Consider the following 21,951-nt stretch of genomic DNA (forward strand, 5'->3'; position numbering starts at 1 on the left):
TCTTGGAAGAAAGGGGTCACTAGATCTTATGCTCGCAATATGTACTTCATTACAATACAGCAATTCCTTAGTATCCAAGGACAGCCTTATAGAGAAGTTATGCTGGACACCGTTTAAAAATATCATGAACAAGAAACCTGTTGAAAGTCCTCTGTTTCCCACCAAATCACATTAAAAGATATTCTGCTCTCTCTTTCTTGTAAAACAATAAAGTTGTGTATGAAAGGGCATCATATGAGTGAAATATGAAAATAAATTACAAAATGATTCTCTTATAATTGTGCATATTGAGATATTCTCTTATAAAACTCACAAAGCGGTATAGTATTTTTCTGAAGATAGGTAATATATGTAATAGGAAATACAGTGATACTATACAGACTTTTTTGCATTGAGATGAAAATGTTAGAAGGCTGAGTACCTCCCATCCCTGAGTGGATATACAATAACATAGGTGATGCATTCTTCTTAGGATTTCACCTACATGTTCAGAATATCTGACAGTCGTCAACTTCTTATGTATAGATATTGGGACATTCCCAGATAACAGGTCAACTAACTCAATGGATTATTTTATTACCAGTACAAGCTCACTTTTCAGCAAGGAGACTCCTCACTTCTTACAACCCTGGAGACTGATGTCTGCTATTTATCCACAAAATAGGTACAGCATGAATAACCGTAGCTTCCCACACTGAACCACCCATTAATATGCCTCAGACTGACCAGAAAGACAGTCCAGGATCTTGGAATGGTGAGCCTGCTAACAAGAAAACTACTTAGTGAAATTCTGATGAGGATTTATTATGAGAATAATAGCTACATTCTTTATGATAAAGAGTCTATTTCCTGTATAATAGCTCAAGTTTCTGCTGGCCTTCTAAATAACATGATAGATAGGAAAGAGGACCAAATTAAAAGTCTTTCCTACTTTGACCCTTACTATGAATATAGCTTAAAAATTAACCTTAATTCTGTGAGGGAAAAAAGTCACTGAAGTCCAGACAATGATGAGTCAAATGATTCAGATACCCGAGCCTGTGACTAACTTGAAACTCAACTGATGCATGAAATTAATAAACAAGGAAAAAATTACACTTCCATGCTTTGATCCTCTTTATTTTATCTAGACAGCAGATCATGTTGAGCGTTCAAGTTTTGGCATCTTTCCAGTTACGATTTGGAATAGTCTCCCAGTTCTACCATGCTCTGTTTTGCAGTAAACAGTGTCAAATATTAAACATCGAGGAAAATACTTTAATCACTGCTTCTTCCTAAGTTTACCATTCCCCTTAAAAGAAAGGATTTATCAAGCTGTAAACTCCTGAAAAAGCCAGTAACAAAGATTTAAAAAGATTAAGACATTTGATACCTATGTGAGCTCAGTGTAAAAATCATCCAAGTCACATATGAACCCTAAATAGTTAATACTGATCCATTACTGAATGGAAACTTTGTTTAAAGAAAAATAAACATGGGACACTTTCTAGCAATCCTACTCTTCTAGATCACCATACTTTCTTAAAAGAAAGCTTATATAGGTATTCTATAGTTTAGAATTCACAACTTTTTTCTCAGATGCATATAGCATGGTACATTTTGCATAGTACAGAATATATACTTGCAATATGTATTAATTCTGTGGATGTCTAAACCGCAATAAAATTTGCACTAACATTTTGTGACAAGCCACGTTACTGTGATCTGTTTGCTTGTGTACAGAAGCAGGAACTTGGGACCTGACCTTTAAGTAGCCATTACAGCCTGTTACCTAGAAAAATTAGGTACATATCCTTCAAAAGCAATAATCTGCACCAGCTTTACTGTTATGAAAGGCACTTTTTATAAAGTGATAAATAAGTAATTACAAATAAATAAGTATACTTTAAAATGCTGCCTAGGACATTAAGAGACTCACCTAACAATGTGTTGTGATCGATCCCACTTTTAGATGGAGACTGCTGACAGAGATATGCTCCTTGCTGAAAGAATCACATAACTGAAAAAAAAATAAAAATAAAGAAGCCAAACGAAAAAATCATCGAAGTTGTATATGTTAAATTAAAAGCCATGTTTGAAGGATGTAATGAAAAATATATTGGATACAATCCGCAGCTACACTGAGAAAAAGGTGGCTGGAGGCTGCCTTTATGCCTTCCCTGATCGTGAGTCAGCTGGGTAGCTGAACAAGCCTCCCTGCATAAGTTAGAGCAGCCACGGGGCTCCTTTAAGTCATGCCAATTACAATACTCTCCTTAGGAATTTTTTTCTAGGTGGGGATTGGCAGAACACATCATATACCAACCCTTCCGCTTCCCCTATAGCCCCCAAAAGCTCATCCCTTCTCCTGAGGCACCCATTGCACCAGTGGAGGAGAAGGAGTGGAGCAGAGAGCTACTGGCGTAAAACCAGCTATGTCAGCTTTACTCCAGTCCAAGATTCCATCATGTCAGGCGAATCCTCAGGTGCTGCTGGCAGCTTTAACATCACTGTGTGCTGCTCCAGTGGCACAAAGTGATCTCATTAGGATTGAGGATCCAGCCCAGCCTGAGGAGCAAGAGAGAGACTAACTTATAGGGAAACTTCTTTGCCCTCTTTTCCACAGAGAAAGTTTCCACTATCAACCCTATCTTAAGACTCTCTGCTGCATATCTGTAGTGCTATTTACATTATTTATCATGCTCAATTAAAATAGGCAGGAGTAGTGGTGAATCGGTCAATATGAAGGATACTCTTCGCTATTACGGATGTCAACTACAAGCAGTTTTGGCTTGCTAGATTTGGTTTTCTTTGTAGGCGTTTTGAAGTGACTAGGTCCCGTCAGCTCACACAAGTCAATCAGATCTTCTGCTGAAATCCGTGGCGACACTTCCGCCTTCAGGTCATTCAACTGGATAGAGTCCCTAGACTTTAAAGAGAGAAAAATAAAATCTTTAAAATGATGTAACTATTTATTTGCAGTGTTATTGTAGCTGTTGGCCCCTGGTTGTTAGAGAGAGAGAGTAGGTGAGGTTAATATCTTTTATTGCTCCAACTTCTGTTGGTGAAAGAGATGAGCTTTCGAGTTTACACAGACCTGAAGAAAATCTCTGTACAAGTTCAAAAGCTTGTCTCTTTCATTAATGAAAGCTGCTCCAATAAAAGATATAACCTCATCTACCTAGTTTCTCACTTAACTGTTTAGGCATTATCCAGCATTCATTGCAACTTCTGCTTCATATGATCATCCTAAATATAAAAGTGAAGTTTTGCATAGAAACATTCCTTTCTTGTAACTACAGAAAAGTTTGAGATAAGCCATATAAGCACTGCATCTAGAACTTTTCAAATTATTCATTGTGGATAGTTTATCTGAAAAACTTAGCTCTATTTTCTGTTTGAAAATTATCCATAAATAGATTTTTATGAACATGTCATTTGTAATTGTTTGAGGAATAGCTAGTGAAAACAAATTTTAGCCTGTTCTTGGTTCATGAAGTGTTCACTACCGATAAGATCCTCCTTCACTCCAGCCACTTTATGCAAGGTAAAAGGGCCCTAAAAGCCTTGGATCTCTCCAGAGGAGGACTTCCCCAGTTCAAGAACTGATGTAGACAGCCACAAGTTGTCCTTCGAGGATCCCCTTGAAAGCCCTCATGTAGAGGACATGTCAGGAATGGGATGAATGTGAAGTGAGTGGGGAGGAGATTTTGGGCAGCAGTAGGGCCCATAGGTCAACTGGGAAACCCACCATAATTTAGACTGTTCCATGGAGCTGTCTAAATTACGCCAGAGGCTACTCCAGTCCCAAGAGTAGCCCAGGATCAAGAGGATGCAAAGATGACTTAGAGCTACCTTAACCTCCCCTGATCTGAGAGTTCTGTCCTGCAACTATGAAGTGCAGCACAGAATCTCTCCCTGTGCCCTTTCACTATTTATTATTCCTCCATTGAATCATATTTTTGGTCACCTAAGTCACTTGGTATTGTTTCTGGATGAGCTAAGCGTTATAAAAATTATTTGGGAACACTCAGCTAATTTATTGTGGTGCCACAGAAATACTCTATTATTTGCCCAACAGCCTTTCCATTGTGAATGCGCTCACAAATATTCAGAAGCACTAGAATCTGTGGTGCTTTTGCTTTTTGTTATTGTGAAAAAACACATGTAATTAAGCCTCACAAAAAAGAACAAAATAATGCATAATGAACACCAGCAAAGTGAATCAGTGCATCTTATTCACAAATATATTTTGTGAACAGTATATATTGATAATTGCTGATGAATACAAAACCACTAAATTACAGTAGAGTTTATGTACAGGAAATTTCAGTGAGATGGTCACAAAATGCAGAAAGGTGGGCCACAAAGTGTGGTAGAGCTTTTCCAACCATAGTGCTTATTTATAATTGTGAAATGGCTGAATTTTTAAGAAGTTAACTTTAAAACAGCTCCTCATTGTAGAAAGCAACAGAGGGTCCTGTGGCACCTTTGAGACTAACAGAAGTACTGGGAGCATAAGCTTTCGTGGGTCAGAACCTCACTTCTTCAGATGCAAGAATTGCATTGTAGAAGAATCACTTCTACCCAATCCAATGCATTCCATAAAAAAAAAAAAAGCCATGACAAACAGATATACTTTGCAGCATGCTCAAAAGGCCAGCAAACTCAAGCTCTGTAAGAGTGATGCAGGGAATTAAATTCCAGTCATGCAAACTCATTGAGAATGTCCAGTTACAAACACCCTGGTGTTTAAAACTAGAGACTGTTGAAAATCCCAGCTGATCTCATGAGAGATGGTAAAATACCCAAGGACTTAAAATAGTAGAATGCATTACACCACCCATGTTATCTCTAAACAGGACTGAGCCAAAGTGAGTTAGATCATTTTCACCAGTAACCTCACAGCAATTTTGCGTCAGCAGCTAATGGATCTCTATGGGGAAGTCTCAATACTTCAGCTTCAAATGTTACCAGCTTTAACTTTTCAAAGCACCCATACCAAAGCAAACATTAATTTTTTCTACATTTAGAAAATCCAGCACAGGACATGTGGTTCAGAGGCTTCAATGCACCACTGCGTTGTGTTTTACTGTAGTCTACAGAAGTAGCATGTACCTATCACCACTTTGTCCGCTTGTCTCATTGCCTAGTAATAGCATTTACAGGTATCTGATTTGCATAATATTTTAACCTAGCAGTAAAGAGTTAATGAAGTCAGTCACGTATGCACAAAGGCTAAATTCAGCTCCACTGTGCCAAAATGTAGCCCTGCTGTATGTGACTCCAATGGAGCTTTTCTTGCTTACACCAGGGCTGAATTTGTCCCTATGCAACTGTTGTGCTCCTACTGTGTTTGAGGTCAAATATAGGCGAAATTTTATAACTTCTGAGTGTTCAGCTGTTTCCAGTGAATTATTCCAGCTTGTCTGGAGACAAATCTGTGCAGGATAGCTGGGAACTGCTAGAGTGAGCATCTTCTGGAAGCTGTTTAGACTACTGTTTTGGTGACTATTACTGGTGGAATACTTATTCTGTGTTAATTAAAAGGTAGCTATTTTGTTTAGAAAATCCAAATGTGTGCTTTGCAATTCTTCCATACACAACAAAGGTGCTGGGGCCACTTCTCCCCAATGCAGATATTACTCTCATTAACATTACTAGACATTATATGCACATCAAACAGTAAATACAGCCCAAATGTAAAATACAAAATAGAAAAATTAAAAATCTAAAAATGGTTCCTACATTACTGGTGAACGTTACTGCATTGATTTTAAGAGTTAAATATATAAAGTGCTGTTTAAGAGCAGGATTATTCTAAGAGTATCGGGGGCTGAATTTTATGCTTAGCGAAAAACAGAACCATAGTCCATGGAATTATCTTTGCCATCTAATCTCTTGTATATATGTATGGGTATGTTGATACTGATTCAGTACCTAGCTTATCATTTGCTTTGCAATTTGTACTTATCAATGAGGAAACATATACATAAGAGAACAGGCGTGTTAGCAATCAGGAGACACTGAGGCACTTTAATCAGAGTATTAAATAGAGCTGAGGAGAAGACTGTTTTCCTGTCCCATGAACATTTTCAAGATATCAAAACATTTTCCCGTCTCAAATTGGGATGAAAAGTCAAAATCTTGACAATTTTTGCAAATCAAAAATCTGAAAAAAAATTTGCTCTGAGTCAATCAAAACAATTTCTAAACATTTCATTTTGGTTTTGATCTTCTTCCTTTTTTTAAGCTTTAAGTCTAAATTTAATAAACTTCAAAATAAAAACTCAGAAAAATTAAATTCAGAAAAATTAAGCTTATTACCCCCAAAAATTTCAAGTCAGATTTGTCAAAACCAATTAACTGTTTTGCAAACAGTTTCAGTTCTGATGAATCAACATTTTCCAGCAAACCCCCCCACTCCCCCCAAAACAACAACAGTGCAATGAAAAATGAGTGATCAGGTCTGGTATTAATTAACTCAAGTAATTACTGCTAGCACTAACCCTTGTGTGCTGTAAACATGTGCTAGCTTATATTGATTCAGCAGAACCTCAAAGATACGAACACCAGAGTTACAACAGGACACCATGTGAAACCGGAAGTAACCAATTAGGGAGCAGTGGGGACCAAAGAAAGAAAGAAAAAGCAAATACTGTACTGTACTGTGCCTGTATTGCATCTTAAAAGTAGGCACATCTGGGCTGCATGTCCCTACGTATGGGGCAGCTACTTACAGCTAGGTGATGACATTGGGGCTGCCAGCCCAAGGCAGCTGGAGTCGGCAGAGCAGGAGCAACGCTGGGGTCTGTGCTGCTTTCACACACCCACCCCACCGGCCGGGAGAAGGGATGCACGTTTTTACCCCTCCTCTGGTCAAGAGGGGGACGCACTGTTTTTATCCCCTCCCCCCGGCCGGGAAGGGGACAAGGTACAAACTCAGTCCGAAAGAAGCTGCCTGCAAGGAAGCTGCCAGCGCTGAGGAGGGAGCAAAGCTGGAGCCTGGCCTGGAGTGTCAGCTGCTGGAGTCCAAACTGTGCTTTTTGCGGATTTACGAACATTTCAGAGTTATGGACAACTTCCATTCCAGAGGTGTCTGTAACTCTGAGGTTCTACCGTATTATTAATTTCCCACTCAAAATATAGTTTTATCATCTTCTCTACAGTTTTGCTACTAACTAGGAAAAGAATTACATTAATGTGCTGGAGAAACAGTAAAGGCAAAATGAAGCTATACAACAAAGGGATGTTGTAGTGGTGTGGTACAGCATACCTCCGAAAACAGACCTTAGCCAGCCTATGTACAGTTACACTTACCTTTGCTATGATCAGGCAATCAAAAGGTATTCGTAATTATAGACAGCATCTACTGGACTAAAAAGAACATGCTAACTTACCAAACTGGTTTTTCTGGTCGGTCTGTTATAGTCTTCAGAACACAATAACTTAGAAATCTGTGGTCTCTATTATGAGATATACTCAGCATGCAGAATTTTTTTACCCCAGTGAAAATAATAAAGGACAATTTATGACAAAAAGACACCCCTGAGTTTCTAGATAATATACTGTTAATTTAAGTACAACAGAATTCTCAAGAGTAAAAGAGTATTGTAACCTTAATTCAGCCACCATGTACCTTTGCATTAGGACAGTTTTTAATTATATGACTACATACTATTCCCTCCTCCCCCCCCCAGGATACCTGCCTAATTCAGTGCACAGGACGGATGCACACAGGGTAAGAATTAAGGTTGAACAGGCAACCTTAAATCGGGTATTTCCTATGCTTGTATAATAGAAGTCATAATCATCAAAATTCTACATTATCCACAACGGGTAAATAGTAAACAAGTGCTTCATAAGTAAGACTATGTCTACACTATGAGCTAGGGATGCAATAGCCCTGCTCACATACACTGAGAGAGCTTGTAAAATCTTTATACACTTTTCTGCACACTAAATATAGTTTCACGTCTTCCACAATCTGCTGTGTCAGCAGTGATACTTGGTATTAGCTAGAGCTCCACCTGTTTATTATCATCATTTATTTGTATTACCATAATGCCTACCAGCCCTACTCAGGGGCCAAGATCCACACGCTCGGCTCTGTACAAATAGAACAAAAAGACGGTTCCTGCTCCAAAGTGCTTATAATTTAAGGGCATGTCTAAACGAAGCATAAGTGTGAGGCAAGCTGTGGTGTAAATCTGCAGTGCACTTACATGCTGCACGCTAACTGTCCAGTAGATTCTGCTACTGTGCCCTAAAGTTTGAAACAGCAGTATGCAAATCATACCGGGGAACTTTCAGGGCGCAGCAGCAAGATCCACATGGACAGTTAGTGCACACATGCTGGAGTACTGTAGATTTGCCGTGCGCTAATTTGCGGTTTAGACAAACCCTATGTGATGCAGAAAGACTCTTCAAGATTTAGACATAGCCTGGATATGAGGACTTGGATACCTGAGTCGAAGATGATGCCCACATTATGGGCCAGAGTGAGAGGCAGGATGGTGGTGATGTCCACAGTGATTGAGAAAGAAGGTGTAGTGGAGGTCTTTGAAGAAGATTAAGAGCTCTGCTATAGCCACTTTTAGCTTAAGCTGACAGCTGGACTTTTAGACAGAATTCTTAACTGTACCCAGTGATTGGCCTCATCCCTTGCTTAGGCCTTTTGGTGGTGTCATAGCTAGGCACCAGTTTCCAACTGAGGGGGGGAGAGAGAGAGGCCATTTGAGAATAAGCCTCCAAAAAGATTACTTGTCCTCTCAGCAGCATTTGTGGCCACTGTCCATTTTAAATTCATTTAAAAAACCCACCAAGCCGTGAATATAAAACAGCTCCCAATTAAGAGCCTGATTCAGCCAGGTACTTAAGCACTTGTCTAATATTAAGCTGCAAATAGTCCCATGGAGGTCCTTGAGACTTCTTACATACTTAAAGTTAAATCATGTACTTGCTGAATCAATGCCTACTTAAAAAAAAAAAAAACAATAGAAAGTGAGAGCTGAAAGAAGCCACTAGGCTACAAATGGCAGCTCTAAAGGCAGTAAGGCTCATTGGCTGACAGGTGTAAACAAAGAAGGGGTCCAATTGACCAGGACACCTAGGAGAAAAAATAGGAGGAGGCATTTATAACTTACTCTCTTCTGTTATCCTTCTGATATGACCTATTTAGGGTTTTCCATACTGTATACAGAGAAAAATTCACTGAAAAACTTTTTTTCTAAATAATGGAAAGTAAAATTAAGGATCCGTAGTCTGTGAGCAATATCAGGGTATGCATTAAAAAAGCCTCACATGCGGACACACACAGTTGTGGTTTATAGTTATTTAAAAAGATGGGTTTAAAGGTCAAAAGTAGCAGACCGAAAACTGCAATCAAAATATAGGGATGAATCAAACACCGTTGCTCAGAAAAATGAAAGACAGTAGTTAGAGAGAGAGAGAGCTTTTACAACAGCGTTCCACTCACTGTTCTTGGTAGTGACCTCACTGCCTGAGCTGGGAAACACTTGCAAGTCACTGTTTCTCCTGCCCTTTTCTTTAAAAGTGCTTTCAAATCTGCTCCTAGTTACACTGTAGTAAAATTCCTGAACTTTTATTTTCCCGTATCCTAACGTCAGTGCGGAATCTTATTTTAGAAAGCTCAGCTATAAGAAGTTGTTCACCAGGGAAGGTTGCTTAACCGACAGCACAATTTAGAAAAAAGATTTATATGAGCTGGCATTAGAAGTCTACTCTCATCCCATGTGTTTCCTTGACTACCCCCTAAATCCTTTAAATTAGAGCACTTGTTCTCCTCACCCCATTAACTTTTAAACAGGACTGGGAATTACTAAGCTATATGCATTTACTGCTCTTAATACAAAGGAGGCATTAGGAATTTTAATGTTTTTAATATTAGGAATTAAAGCTACATAAATATTCTGAAATTAGAAGCTGAGCTTCAGAAAGATTAAAGAGCTCTAGTACCGGTAGGCCACACAATCAGAGCTTCCATCTCATTTTCCATTAAGCTGTAATTTCTGATTGGCATTTCATCCTGGCTTTCACATGCAGATACACCTTTATAGAAAAGAAATTAAGTGTTTCTGATTCTGCTGGACCTGCACTTAGCAGTTCCATCTGATAATAGCTCTTGCATTTAGCTGAGTTTTAGTCCAGGAGACAGAATGGCTTAAGGTGGGCTGCAGGTTTTTTTGCTTTTTGTTTTTAAATGCACTTGGCATTCCTTATCACATTAAAAAAAAGTCTTTTTTAAACAGAAATATTTCAGCATTGAATTAAATCAGCGGTTCTCAACCTGTGGGTCAGGGCTTCAAAGTGGGTCGTGACCCTTTTTAATGGGGTCGCCAATGCTGGGGTTAGACTTGCTGTGGTCCAGGGCCGAAGCCCCACTGCCCGGGGCCAAAGCTGAAGCCTGAGGGCTTCAGCTCTGGATGGTGAGGCTCAGGTTATAGGCTTTGGGGCGGGGTTCGGGTTTTGGCTTTGCCCCCCCACCCCACACCCCCAAGGCAGCAGGGCTCAGGCTTTGCTCCTCCCCTCCCAGGGTTGTGTAGTAATTTTTGTTGTTAGAAGGGGGTCATGAGGCAATGAAGTTTGAGAACCCCTGAATTAAATCAATTTCAATGTAAGCAAAGGACCAAGTATGATTTTTTGCAAAATTTCAAATGCCTTAGGAACCGCGTGTTCTGCTGAAGGTGGCATTCTACACGATCTATTTATCTGTGTCCTACCTATGGTATGTGTCTATGTTCAGAAATGAGAGACAATGACTTTTAAAGTTGAGATAAGCTTATAACATGTTTTTAGCCAAGTAGATTTCCTAGAGCTTGATCTGATAATTGCTTATTATTTCACCCAGGAAACAAGAAAGCAGAAGACTACAAGCAACTACAAATATATTGTAAACTGGAACAGACTGTTGCAGACCAATGACGACTCTTACTACAAAGATGTCACTGACCATACCAGTTGGCCCCCTCTCATTTAACATATACAAAACCAAAGAAGGCTCTCTTACCATGCACAATGCTTTACACCTAAATGTAACAGGCTTCAAACAAGTTAGGGTCCCACTGTACTAGGTGCTGTACAAACACATTGTACATGACAGCCCCTTCTCTGGAGAGTTCACAGTCTAAACAGACAAGACCTAACAGGTGGGTGAAATAATAAGGAGACAGGGGAGAGGGAGGATGGGGTGGAGGGGGGAGGAGAAAGAAAAAAAAACACAGACTAGCTATATACACAGCAAAATGCCAATCACAATCACAATTCACCACTGTCACATAACAGAGTAGAAGCGGTGCGACCTAGTGGTCAGGAGTCTGGCCTAGCAAAACCAAATGGCAGAACCGAAGGCATGGTCAGGAGACAAGTCAATGGCTGGAGTCAGGAGTTCTGAGGAAGGTAGGAACTAGGAGCGTGAGCAGGCATGAGTTGGAACAAGGGCTGGTGCAGGAAGCTGGTCTGGCTCAGCTGCAGGTGTGAATGCATTGAGCAGCTACTGTACAGCCGTTGCTGCAGTGCTCAAATGATCTGTTGGCCCTTTTCCCCCTGATCAGGGAGCACAGTCATTTAGCAAGGGCTTATTAGGGCCAGCCAAGTATACTGGGTTGCTAGGCGACTGGGCCCAGAGCCAGCTGAATTCCTGTCAACTTATCTAGATATTATCAGATAGCAGTTTTCTGTATATATCACAGGTGAGGTCAGTCTTAAGGATGAAAAGGTGGTAGCTTTATGGATTTTGCCTCTATCCCAAAAAGAGTTTTACACATTCTAAACTCTCTCCAACAACTAATTGGATGTTGCTATTCAATATTATTCAAACTGATTCAAAATTTGTAGTCTCTATAATTAGGCAGGTACAGTCTTCTAAGAACTTCTGCAAGGGGTAGAGGGCCCTTACTAATATTGTCCTTTTTGTTTATAAACAAAGTACTATTAATATTACATTCTGATAGCCTCAAAAGTGAAAAGTGCTTTACCATCATGCCACTGCTGAAGACATTCATGCTTAAATCCACTATTAATGATATTAGGGAAGGGGTGGTAAGTTAAATCAGAAAAGCAAGAAAAGGATGTCTGGCAGAAGGGACAAGGAGAAAAAGTAAATTGTTAAAGATGAGACATAGAAAGACACTTTCATGTTATTCTTTCATATTCAATCAAGAATGCACAGATCTTATAATGTGGTAAACACCACACACACTTTTTCACAATATACAAAGCATAAATGAACTCTGTCATTTTGCCAGAACGGCTGGTTACTAAGCAAATCCACCTCTGTCTCCCTGGAATAACATAATTGGATGATTAAGCTGATTTTGCACAGCAGAAAGGAAAATTCTCCACTATATGCTGCTGGGTGGGCATGCTGCAAAGTCTCATTTACTGCTGGCTCAGTAAAAGGTTAAATACCTCTCCCTACCACTGTGGGAAACCATTTGAAATTATAAAGCTTAGCTGCAGTCTAGCTGTGTCTTAAACACACAAAGCACAGGTAATTAATGTAAATCAACTCAAAGGTAAACCGTGCAAGTGAAGAAACTGGAATGAAGTGACAACTTCCTCTTGCACTTTCAAACAGTGACTAATTTCTTACATTTGCTGAATACTGTTTCCTTTGGAAATTATAAGTAATTAGACTTATTAGCAAGTTATGTTACTTAGCTTTAGGAAAGAAATGTTCATGGAAGAAAACTTGTTTTGTTAAGTAGTTTTAAATTGTTGTTTTATACCCCACTTAACAAAACTGTATTAACATGAACATAAAAAAATTCCCCCCTCCAATTAGGACCAATTCCATTTGGCAGATATTGATTTTTTCTGGGGTTCTACTAGAGTCCCTTCTATTTTATGGATAAGCATGAGCACCATCAGCAGAGCTTTGGAAAGTCTGTTAGCTGCTACGAGGGCATGCTGCCAGACAACAGTACACTGTTTGTGTACTACATTAGCAGTGACAAATTTAAATATTTTTCAGTAAAGTATTTAGGATCCATATTTCATCTGCAGGACTCTCAAAGTTTAAAAATATGGTTATAATCAGCAAAGGTACTCAAAATGATATCTGTGCTCCACATTTATCCTCTTTGTGACTTTGATATATTTTCTCAATTTACAAATCAGGGTCTCAATCCTATAAACTTTTACACACATGAATAGTTCGATTAATGTCAATGGGATTACAGGCATGTACAAAGTTAAGCATGTGCATAAGTATTTGCATGATTAGGGCCCCAACCAAGATTTTTCTGACTATGTTCATTGCAAGCTCAGCCTGGAATCTGAAAACCAAGCAGTGTTCTTTCTTCCACTTACATCATCATCCGAAGTACAGAACTTTAGTTCATAATGTTACCCAATGAGATGGAGATGAGAAAATACAGCTTCCTTTTTCACACCTTGACTTACTCTAGAATGTTCACAGCAATAATAGTATACTGCTAGTGTATTAAAAGGACATGAATGCGACAAGAGAGACCTTGTCTACACCACGGAAATTTTGTAAAAACTGCCTACCATTCTTAACACCAGTTTAGATCCTTCAATATTAGGACCCCTATAACAGACATGCTTTGGTTGCTACTGGTGTTTTAAGTCCCTTGTCATCTAGCTCTGCTTGTGGAAGTCTAATTGATAGGGTGCTTAAAACACCAGTGGTATTACTGTTGGCTAAAATAGGGAGAAGATTGATGCAGAAATAGTGTTACTTTCACAGCACTGCTTTTTTAATCATCACAAAATTTTAAGGCATAGTAAATATGATAAAAATAATTTCAATCAAAACCAAAGCAGGTTAAATCATGGATAGTTCAGCCACCTAAAGACAAAGTATCAATTAAGGACCTGTATATTCAACACCATTAATAATGCCATGGCTTATTTCTATCACAGGTACACAGTTACAAGAGATTGGCACTGGTATGGTATATCAATCCAACCTTACCTTGGCTCTCAAGCACTACAGTTTGGATGGGTTTCCTTCTTCCCATACTGTCTTTGGATATTATGCAGTATTGATTAAAACATCCTTTTTATTATTAGAGGATTGTTAGTCAAATCTGTTGATTCCAGAGTAGTGGTCAGCTGTAGTTAGAAAAATTGAAGTTGTAGGTAGGGAAGAAATGTATTTATTTATTTGATAATCCAGATTCACCAGTCTGGAGACCCTGCCAATTATATTGAGTTAGTTTGTTGCTAAAGCATATTAGAGTGTTTTGATCCCTTATAAACTAACTGCTATAAAACTCTACAGTAGTTATAACCAAATGGTTATACTAAAGAGTTTAGGACAATTACTATAAAAACCTGAACTCCTATAAAGTTGGGAGGGGAAAAAAGGAGAAAGCAGTAATGATGAAAATGACTGAAGGGACTGACTTACACAAAAATATTAACTGATTACGTACAACTTGGCTAAACATCTGGGGAGTAAATGGGGGAGAGAAGGTAGCTGTGACAAGTATTTGAAGGGTGTGAAAACTCAGGAAGAACTGAATTGATAAAAGGGGCTTGTAACTAGGAGCGACAAGATGAAATTGATTAAAATAATTTAGGGTGAATATCCTGAAAATCTATTTAACCTTAAGGAACAGTGGAAGTCTCATTTGTCTAAGACGTTTTAAATTTATTTAAATTACAATATAGCATAAGGACCCCTCCTGCTATGGCAGGAGAAGGATCTGGTTGACCCTGTAGATGTTTCTTAACCTGATTTTTATAAAGAGCTTCTATGCTGGAACCAGAGTAATCTAGTGATTCACTCCCATCTAGCATGGTATGCAGTGCACGCTCTCTCTATTACCACATGCAATGATGTAACAACTGTAACAATTCAAGAGTAACAATTCAATCATTAAAGAGTGCTCATTAGAGGTTTAAAAAGATAAAAGGGGTGATCCTAACATGGGAAGTATTGTTTCTCATATTCAGAAAAAGATTTTTTAAAACATTACAAATTAAAACTCCACGGTTGGTTAAGAGACTTTTCTGTGTTGTCCCTGTCAGTTTGCTATGGGTTGCTACAGAAAAAATTGTATTGGCCCAATCATGGGATTACTTGTAATACAGTAATCCCCAAGCTAGGGTAATAGAAACGTATATCCCACAACCTCATGTTTGTATATGGCGCTAGTAAAGCCTCAAGAGTTAAGACTGTCCAACACTTTCCATTATAAGACACTGTTCTCATTTACTTATAACTTAGTCAAACTTCACCATTCAGGACAAAGTTTTCCATGCTGGATGTCTGCCTGATTTTTTTTTAATTTCAGAAAAACATGCTCAGGGGTCTCTTACAATGAGGTTAGGAGAGAAATACATTGCTTTGCCCATGATAAAAAAATTTTAGAACCGTTTTGTTGAGAAGCTCTAATCCCTTCATGCATTTGAGCAGGGAGTTGAAAGTTGGCAGGTGGGTTGCCCTGGTCTCAGGGGTGCTGGAACAATTTTCATAGTGAGGGGTGCTGATAATGGAAACCATATATTTAGTGTCTGTTATTACTACTTCAAGCCAGGGGTTGCGGCAGCCCCCAGTACCCATAGTTCTAGCACCACTGCCTGCTGTTGGAGGATATGCCTTTTACCATCCCTATGAAAATCTGCCTAAATTTGGCAGATTTTACAAGTTATAAGCCCCTGAAAATCTCAGTTGCCATGTGTTCAGCAGAGACTGGTTAGAGATTGACAGTTAAATTCTCTGAAGATTCCATCTGCACTGAGTATGCCCAATCCTGGGGGTACAGGGGCTGAGCAGGACTTTCCTTGCAATTTCTGCTCTTGGCTGCACAAGTCTAGCTGTGGCATCAAGCAAAGGAAGAGAGAGCTAGGAGACTATCTTCCATGCTCTCAACGCTCCTCCTGCTGGCACTTAGACATCAAGCAGGAGAAGGCAGAAAAAGCCTGACTCAAATACAGAGAGGGGTGAGGAGACATGTGCGCGACAAGGAGCCACAGGATTCTGGAAATGGGACCTGGAGTTGAGGTTGGATGAGGGGAGGACTGGGATAGGAGGAGGATGGAACTGAGACAAGGAGACAGGGAGGTTGCAGGAGGCACAGGAACTGAGACATGGAGCCTGGGGAAAGAGGAACATCAAGTCAAACAGCCATTGGGGGGGATGGGAGAAATGAAACCTTATTGTTCTTTTAATGTAGGGTGGTTTAATTTATTTATTATATTATACATAATATCCCACATATTACACAACTTCAACTATTAGCTCCACCATACCTTTATTATGTCTTTACCACACTTGCTATATCTAGCACAGGGATCTAGGTCTTCACTAAAATGACCCCAAAAATCTAGTGATGATATGCTGCATACGAGAAAATTATTCCAGGATGATTTGAGGGTGTGGGGAAGGGGTGTGTGTGTTTGTTTTATACAGTTATTAGGACTTTGAAAGCCATTTTCTCATGTCACCTTACACAGAAAAAATTGTTTCTGTTAAACTCCAATATTTTACTATGCTATACAACAGAGAGTAACAACAAATGGACCAGATCTGGTTTTGGAATCAAACTTGGCTTACCAGAAGCAGAGCAAAACTGAAGGCAAATTCTATAACCAATTCTAATCTTAAAGCATATTTTTAGCACACCCAGTGGATTTACTCAGTGAATTATTTCTGAACTAAAACGAAACCTAATAGGCACTGTGGTGCTCTTTTCATTTTCCTTTTGTAGACACAGACTACTATTTTTATGATAAAAATATGGCCTCTTTAATCAAATAGGAAATAAAACGGTCATACACAGGAAACTGCGCCACACATACATATTAGCTGCCAAAAGATTTATTTCTAGTAGTGATGTCTCTCACAAAAATAGCCAGGGTTAATGCTCAAATGTGAGAGACTTGTCTTCCTTAAACAAGTATGCATCCAGTTCTGAATCTGGCACTTCCAACAGGCTTACACAAGTATGCTATCTGTTGGTTCCCATGGACATATTTTCATGATACATTTCTAACTGTTCTTTTAAAACAAATGTCAGAGAAAAACCCCCACACTATTTTCAGTGTTTCATAGTTTGTTGTACAATACCTGTGGATGGAGGGTAACATGAAATAAAGTTATAAATTGTAGTGCATAAAACACTGAACAATTATTTAGTAAGTCGCTATCACAGGGGTTCTCAAACTGGGGGTTGGGACCCCTCAGGGGGTTGTGAGGTTATTACATGGGGGGTCACAAGCTGTCAGCCTCCACCCCAAATCCCGCTTTGCCTCAGGATTTATAATGGTGCTAAATATATTTAAAAGTGTTTTTAATTTATCAGGAGGGCCGCCCTCAGAGGCTTGTTATGTGAAAGGGGTCACCAGTACAAAAGTTTGTGAACCACTGCACTATCAAAAGTAATGCACTTTAAAAAAATACATTTTGTAATTAAATAATATGTCAGAATGGAGAACGTGTCCAACATCTATTAGTGAAAGGATTACACAGCTAACACTATTTGATTTCAAGACAAGAACCTCTAATTATTTTTCTTCTTAATGTGTCTCAGGCTTTAATGATGAACATTCTCAGTTCTAAGAGAAACAAGTAGAATTTATTGCTGAAAAAATAAAGGATAGATAAGAGGCATACAAAACTGTTTGGACATCTTCAGAGAGTTATAGCATTAGAAGATGCCATAGAGAAACAATTCACTCTAACTGGCAGGTCCAGTCCAAGATATCCCACAGAATGACTTTTATTTAAGACAAACTTACTACTTGCTTGGTCAAGAAAGCAGAAAGGAGACTCCCTTCCTTCTACCAACCCAGCTAAAACTTCTGCAGTGACGTGCAATGCCATTCACGCGGTGTCATATCACCAAGACGGGAGCCAAGATAATTAGTCTAGCATTTGGGAACCAGCTGGGAAACAGATCATCCAGTAATTATCAGCTAGTCAAATGAGCATTAACCAAGATAGGTGGCAAAAATTGCCCCTGTCATTTAGCAGAGCCCAGAAGCTAAACTATGCCTGTGACCATAATTAAAATTCAGTGTGGAGGGGCATGCACTTTATTGGCCAGAGAGACTTTTTGGATTCTGGAAAGCTTTTCTAACATCCTGAAACTATATTTTCTTGTGCTGCATGTGGGTCAGAGACTGTCATCGCTGTGGTAACCAGCTATGACCAAATAACTCAGGAAGCTTGGAGAATGAAATAACCCATATTGCTCAACCATGATGAATATTTTTATTTTAGTTCTTTCAATATTTGCCATCAACATTTCTTGGCTGTGCTGCATCATGTTTAATGTATTATTACAAGCCTGATCCTTCATTTCTCCAGCATACAACTACTTCTTTCAATGAGTCCCAGGCATGGGAAGAGAGAAAGATTAGGTCCCATATTTTTATTCTCCATTATACTAGTTACTATTTGCATTGTTTTTACTGTAAATACTCTCTACTTTTTAAAAGATCAAGATTTTTTGATCTCTAGAGCTACAGAAGATCAAAATCCATTTTTAAACAACAGTCTCCAAAACAGAAGAAAAAAAATTAGCATTCCTAAAAAAAGAGGGAAAGGTGAGTTTCTTCCTCTAGATCATCTGATTTTAATGCTACACACAAGACTTAGAGGATTCTTAGCAGGATAAATGTTCATCAGAGGAAGTTGCATCTAACTAGCTTCACTGGAACCATAGATATACTTGCTTTTTTGTTTTTATATTTGCAGATTCAAGTCTATAAAACTTGTTTGTAAATCAGTCATGGAATTCTAACTGAGGGAGGTCAGAAGGGTTCAGTGTCTAGAATACACATAGCTTTAAACTCAAATGTGGAGATAATTGAAAAGTTGTGTGAAGAAGAACTGCTTGGACAATTAATGGATACAGAACCTGAGCCTAAGGCACAGACACTTACAGAATACTTTGACTCTGCAGTAATACACTGCATACTTTTGCAGGCTAATCATACTCTAAGGACTCTCACAAACTGCAAATCAGGACAAAATATGTTTTCAATTCTTAATCATCATCTAAATAGGAATCTGTCTGATCTAAATCTCTAGATTATCACAACATGCTCTTGTAATTAAACCTATGAAGGTGGAAACAAAGCAGATTGTTACAAATCAGTTTACATTCAATTAAAATAAACTCTAGTTAGATTACAATTTGATAACCAACCATAACATTCTTTAGAGATTTTAGATTACCAATAGGGCTGTTATGCGATTAAAAAGATTAATCGCATGATTAATCGTACTGTTAAACAATGCAAGATTTCTAAAGGTAGCTACATCACTCGAATCAAGGTTTTAGAATCTGAAGTGCCTCCCAAAATCTGAGAGGGATGAGGTGCAGAGCATATTTCCAGAAGTCTTAAAAGAGCAACACTCTGGTTCGGGAACTACAGAACCAGAACCACCAAGAAAGAAAATCAACCTTTCTGCTGGCGGCATCTGACTCAGATGATGAAAATAAACATGCGGCGGTCCGTACTGCTTTGGATGGTTATCGAGCAGAACCTGTTATCATCATGGATGCATGTCCTCTGGAACAGTGGCCGAAGCATGAAGGGGCATACGAACGTTTAGCATATCTGGCACGTAAATACCTTGCAATGCTGGCTACAATAGTGCCATGCAAATGCCTGTTCTCATTATCAGGTGACATTGTAAATAAGAAGCTGGCAGCATTATCTCCTGTAACTGTAAACAAACTTGTTTGCCTTAGCGATTGGCTGAACAAGAAGTAGGACTGAGTGGACTTGTAGGTTCTAAAGTTTTACATTGTTTTGGTTGTGAGTGCAGTTATGTAACAAAAAAAATCTATATTTGTAAGTTCCATTTACACGATAAAGAGATTGCATTACAATACTATGAGGTGAACTGAAAAATATTATTTCTTTTGTTTGCCATTTTTACAGTGCAAATATTTGTAATAAAAATAATATAAAGTGAGCACTGTCAACTTTGTATACTGTGTTGTAATTGAAATCAATATATTTAAAAATGTAGAAAAACATCAAAAGCATGCAATACACTTCAACTGGTATTCTACTGTTTAACAGTGTGATTAAAATTGCGATTAATCACAATTAATGTTTTTGAGTTAATCGCATGAGTTAACTGTGATTAATCGACAGCCCTAATTATGTGGCTGTTATTTAATAACTTAGTATATTTCTTGTTTTATTTTCTTTGGCTATTGATTTTAAAGCCTTATCTTTTGCAAGAAAAAAATCCTAAACCATAATCATTACGTTCATATTTTTAAAAATTGGGTAGAACACAAAGGACTGCCATGCTTCCTTTGGTTAATTTAAGCTTCAAATCTCCAGAGACTGCAATGTCAATTTGAAACTCAATATCATCTGCATTTCAACTATTATATATCCTGTTATGAATCAGACACAGACTTAGCAGCACTATACATCAGCATGCATGACTATGGTCCCATAGACATGCATCCCAATAAGCCCACAACTGTCATCACAAAAGCCACAAAAAATAGACTTAATAAAATGTCTTAAGAAAAATCACACAGCAGTTACACTGAAGGTTAGGCCAAGTTTCCAAGCTTGTTTATAATGTGGACCACATCTTAAAAGACACTGTCTTCTAAATCACCCCCTCCTATCCTATTTGTGGCCACATATCATCTCTGTGCAAACAGCAATTGATTACTTGGAAAACTGATACCAGAAAAGCATTTATGTATATTTAGCTTGTTTTAATTAAGTTTAGCAGCTAGAAACAAAGAAGAAGAGCCAGCACAATGCAACCAGACAATTCTCTGCAGATCACAATCAAGTGCTCCACAGACCACCAGTGACTGGTGATTTTTGTGCCAAAAATCCTAGGTGCAATCCCCACTAGCAATCCCATACTGGGATTTGAATTTGTGAGGTCCTTAGCTGCTTGGGACAAGCTGTCACAGTTCAGGGCAACTGCATCTGTACTCCCACTCTGTGGTCCAGGAAGGGCATCATCCATTTTTAGGCTTCTGGCTTCCAGCCATTACCTCTCTTGGGTGGAGACCTGCATCTCTCTCCTTCCTGACTGAGGTTTTCCTAGGCTCACAGTGTGTTATTCCCAGCAAGCCAGACTGCTTGAACACGCCAGAGTCTGAATTTTGCTGTCCCCCTTCAGAGACTGTAAACAGCATAATTGCCCACAGGTATAAGTTGCCACACAGCTCTTAGCTCAGTGGTTTAAGCATTGGCCTGCTAAACCAGGTTTGTGAGTTCAATCCTTGAGGGGGCCATTTAAGGAACTGGGGTCTGTCTGGAGATTGGTCCTGCTTTGAGCAGGGGGTTGGACTACATGACCTCCTGAGGTCCCTTCCAACCCTGATATTCTATGATTCTAAGCAAGTACATTTATTCTTAAAATGAAAGCATTAAAGAGAAAACATATTTAAAACAATAAAAGATCCCACATGCATGCTAAAAAGTGTTACAGAGGTCACCCCAACTCCAACCTCTGTCTCTAGCAGGTGTCAGTCTTTCCAAACCTTTCCTAAAGACTGGGACCCTACCTTGGACAGAAGGTCCTGTCTGTTTACTGGATTAGAAAGAAGGGCCTGAGTAAGTTTATACTCCAGCTATTTATCTAAAAGGCCTTTCTTTGTCTGTTGCTCCCTGGAGAGTTTAATTTGAACCACTATATGCAAGACTGCAGATAGTGATACCTTGCTGGAGGTGTTACAGCTGAGCAAATTTTCCTAATCACCTCCCAATGTTTTTAGTTCCTGAAGGACTGAAGTCACCTCCCCTCATGGAATTGCATACAGTCTCTGGCCCGCAATGATATATAAATGCAATACAGTAAGATATTAGGGGAAACTGCCATATCTGTCACATGAGCGTCCCAAGCTTTTCCCCCTAACACGAGTGTGTAACAAGGTGGCTAAATGTGCTGGAATCCATCTAGTGACTGAGCTACATACAGGATAAGAGCTTACTACTGCTATCACCCACTGGAATTATTAATGTAGCTGAAGTGGC

At 38.9% G+C, this 21,951-nt stretch overlaps 1 protein-coding gene across 14 annotated transcripts in view; it reads right to left on the reverse strand.

The window, feature by feature from the left end:
- TBCK (TBC1 domain containing kinase) overlaps positions 1–21,951 on the reverse strand; it is a 232,523-nt gene that overhangs the window by 82,542 nt on the left and 128,030 nt on the right. For 11 of the 14 annotated variants that reach the window (XM_034770805.1, XM_034770803.1, XM_034770808.1 and 8 more), the window contains one exon: positions 2,733–2,908. In XM_034770805.1, the coding sequence (XP_034626696.1) occupies positions 2,733–2,908 (176 nt within the window). Of the gene's footprint in view, positions 1–2,732; positions 2,909–21,951 lie in introns of those variants that run through there. The other 3 variants (XM_034770811.1, XM_034770814.1, XM_034770812.1) reach the window with 2 other exon arrangements.

This window comes from Trachemys scripta, chromosome 5 (genome assembly GCF_013100865.1).
Source record: "Trachemys scripta elegans isolate TJP31775 chromosome 5, CAS_Tse_1.0, whole genome shotgun sequence".
Classification (NCBI taxonomy): Eukaryota; Metazoa; Chordata; order Testudines; family Emydidae; genus Trachemys; species Trachemys scripta.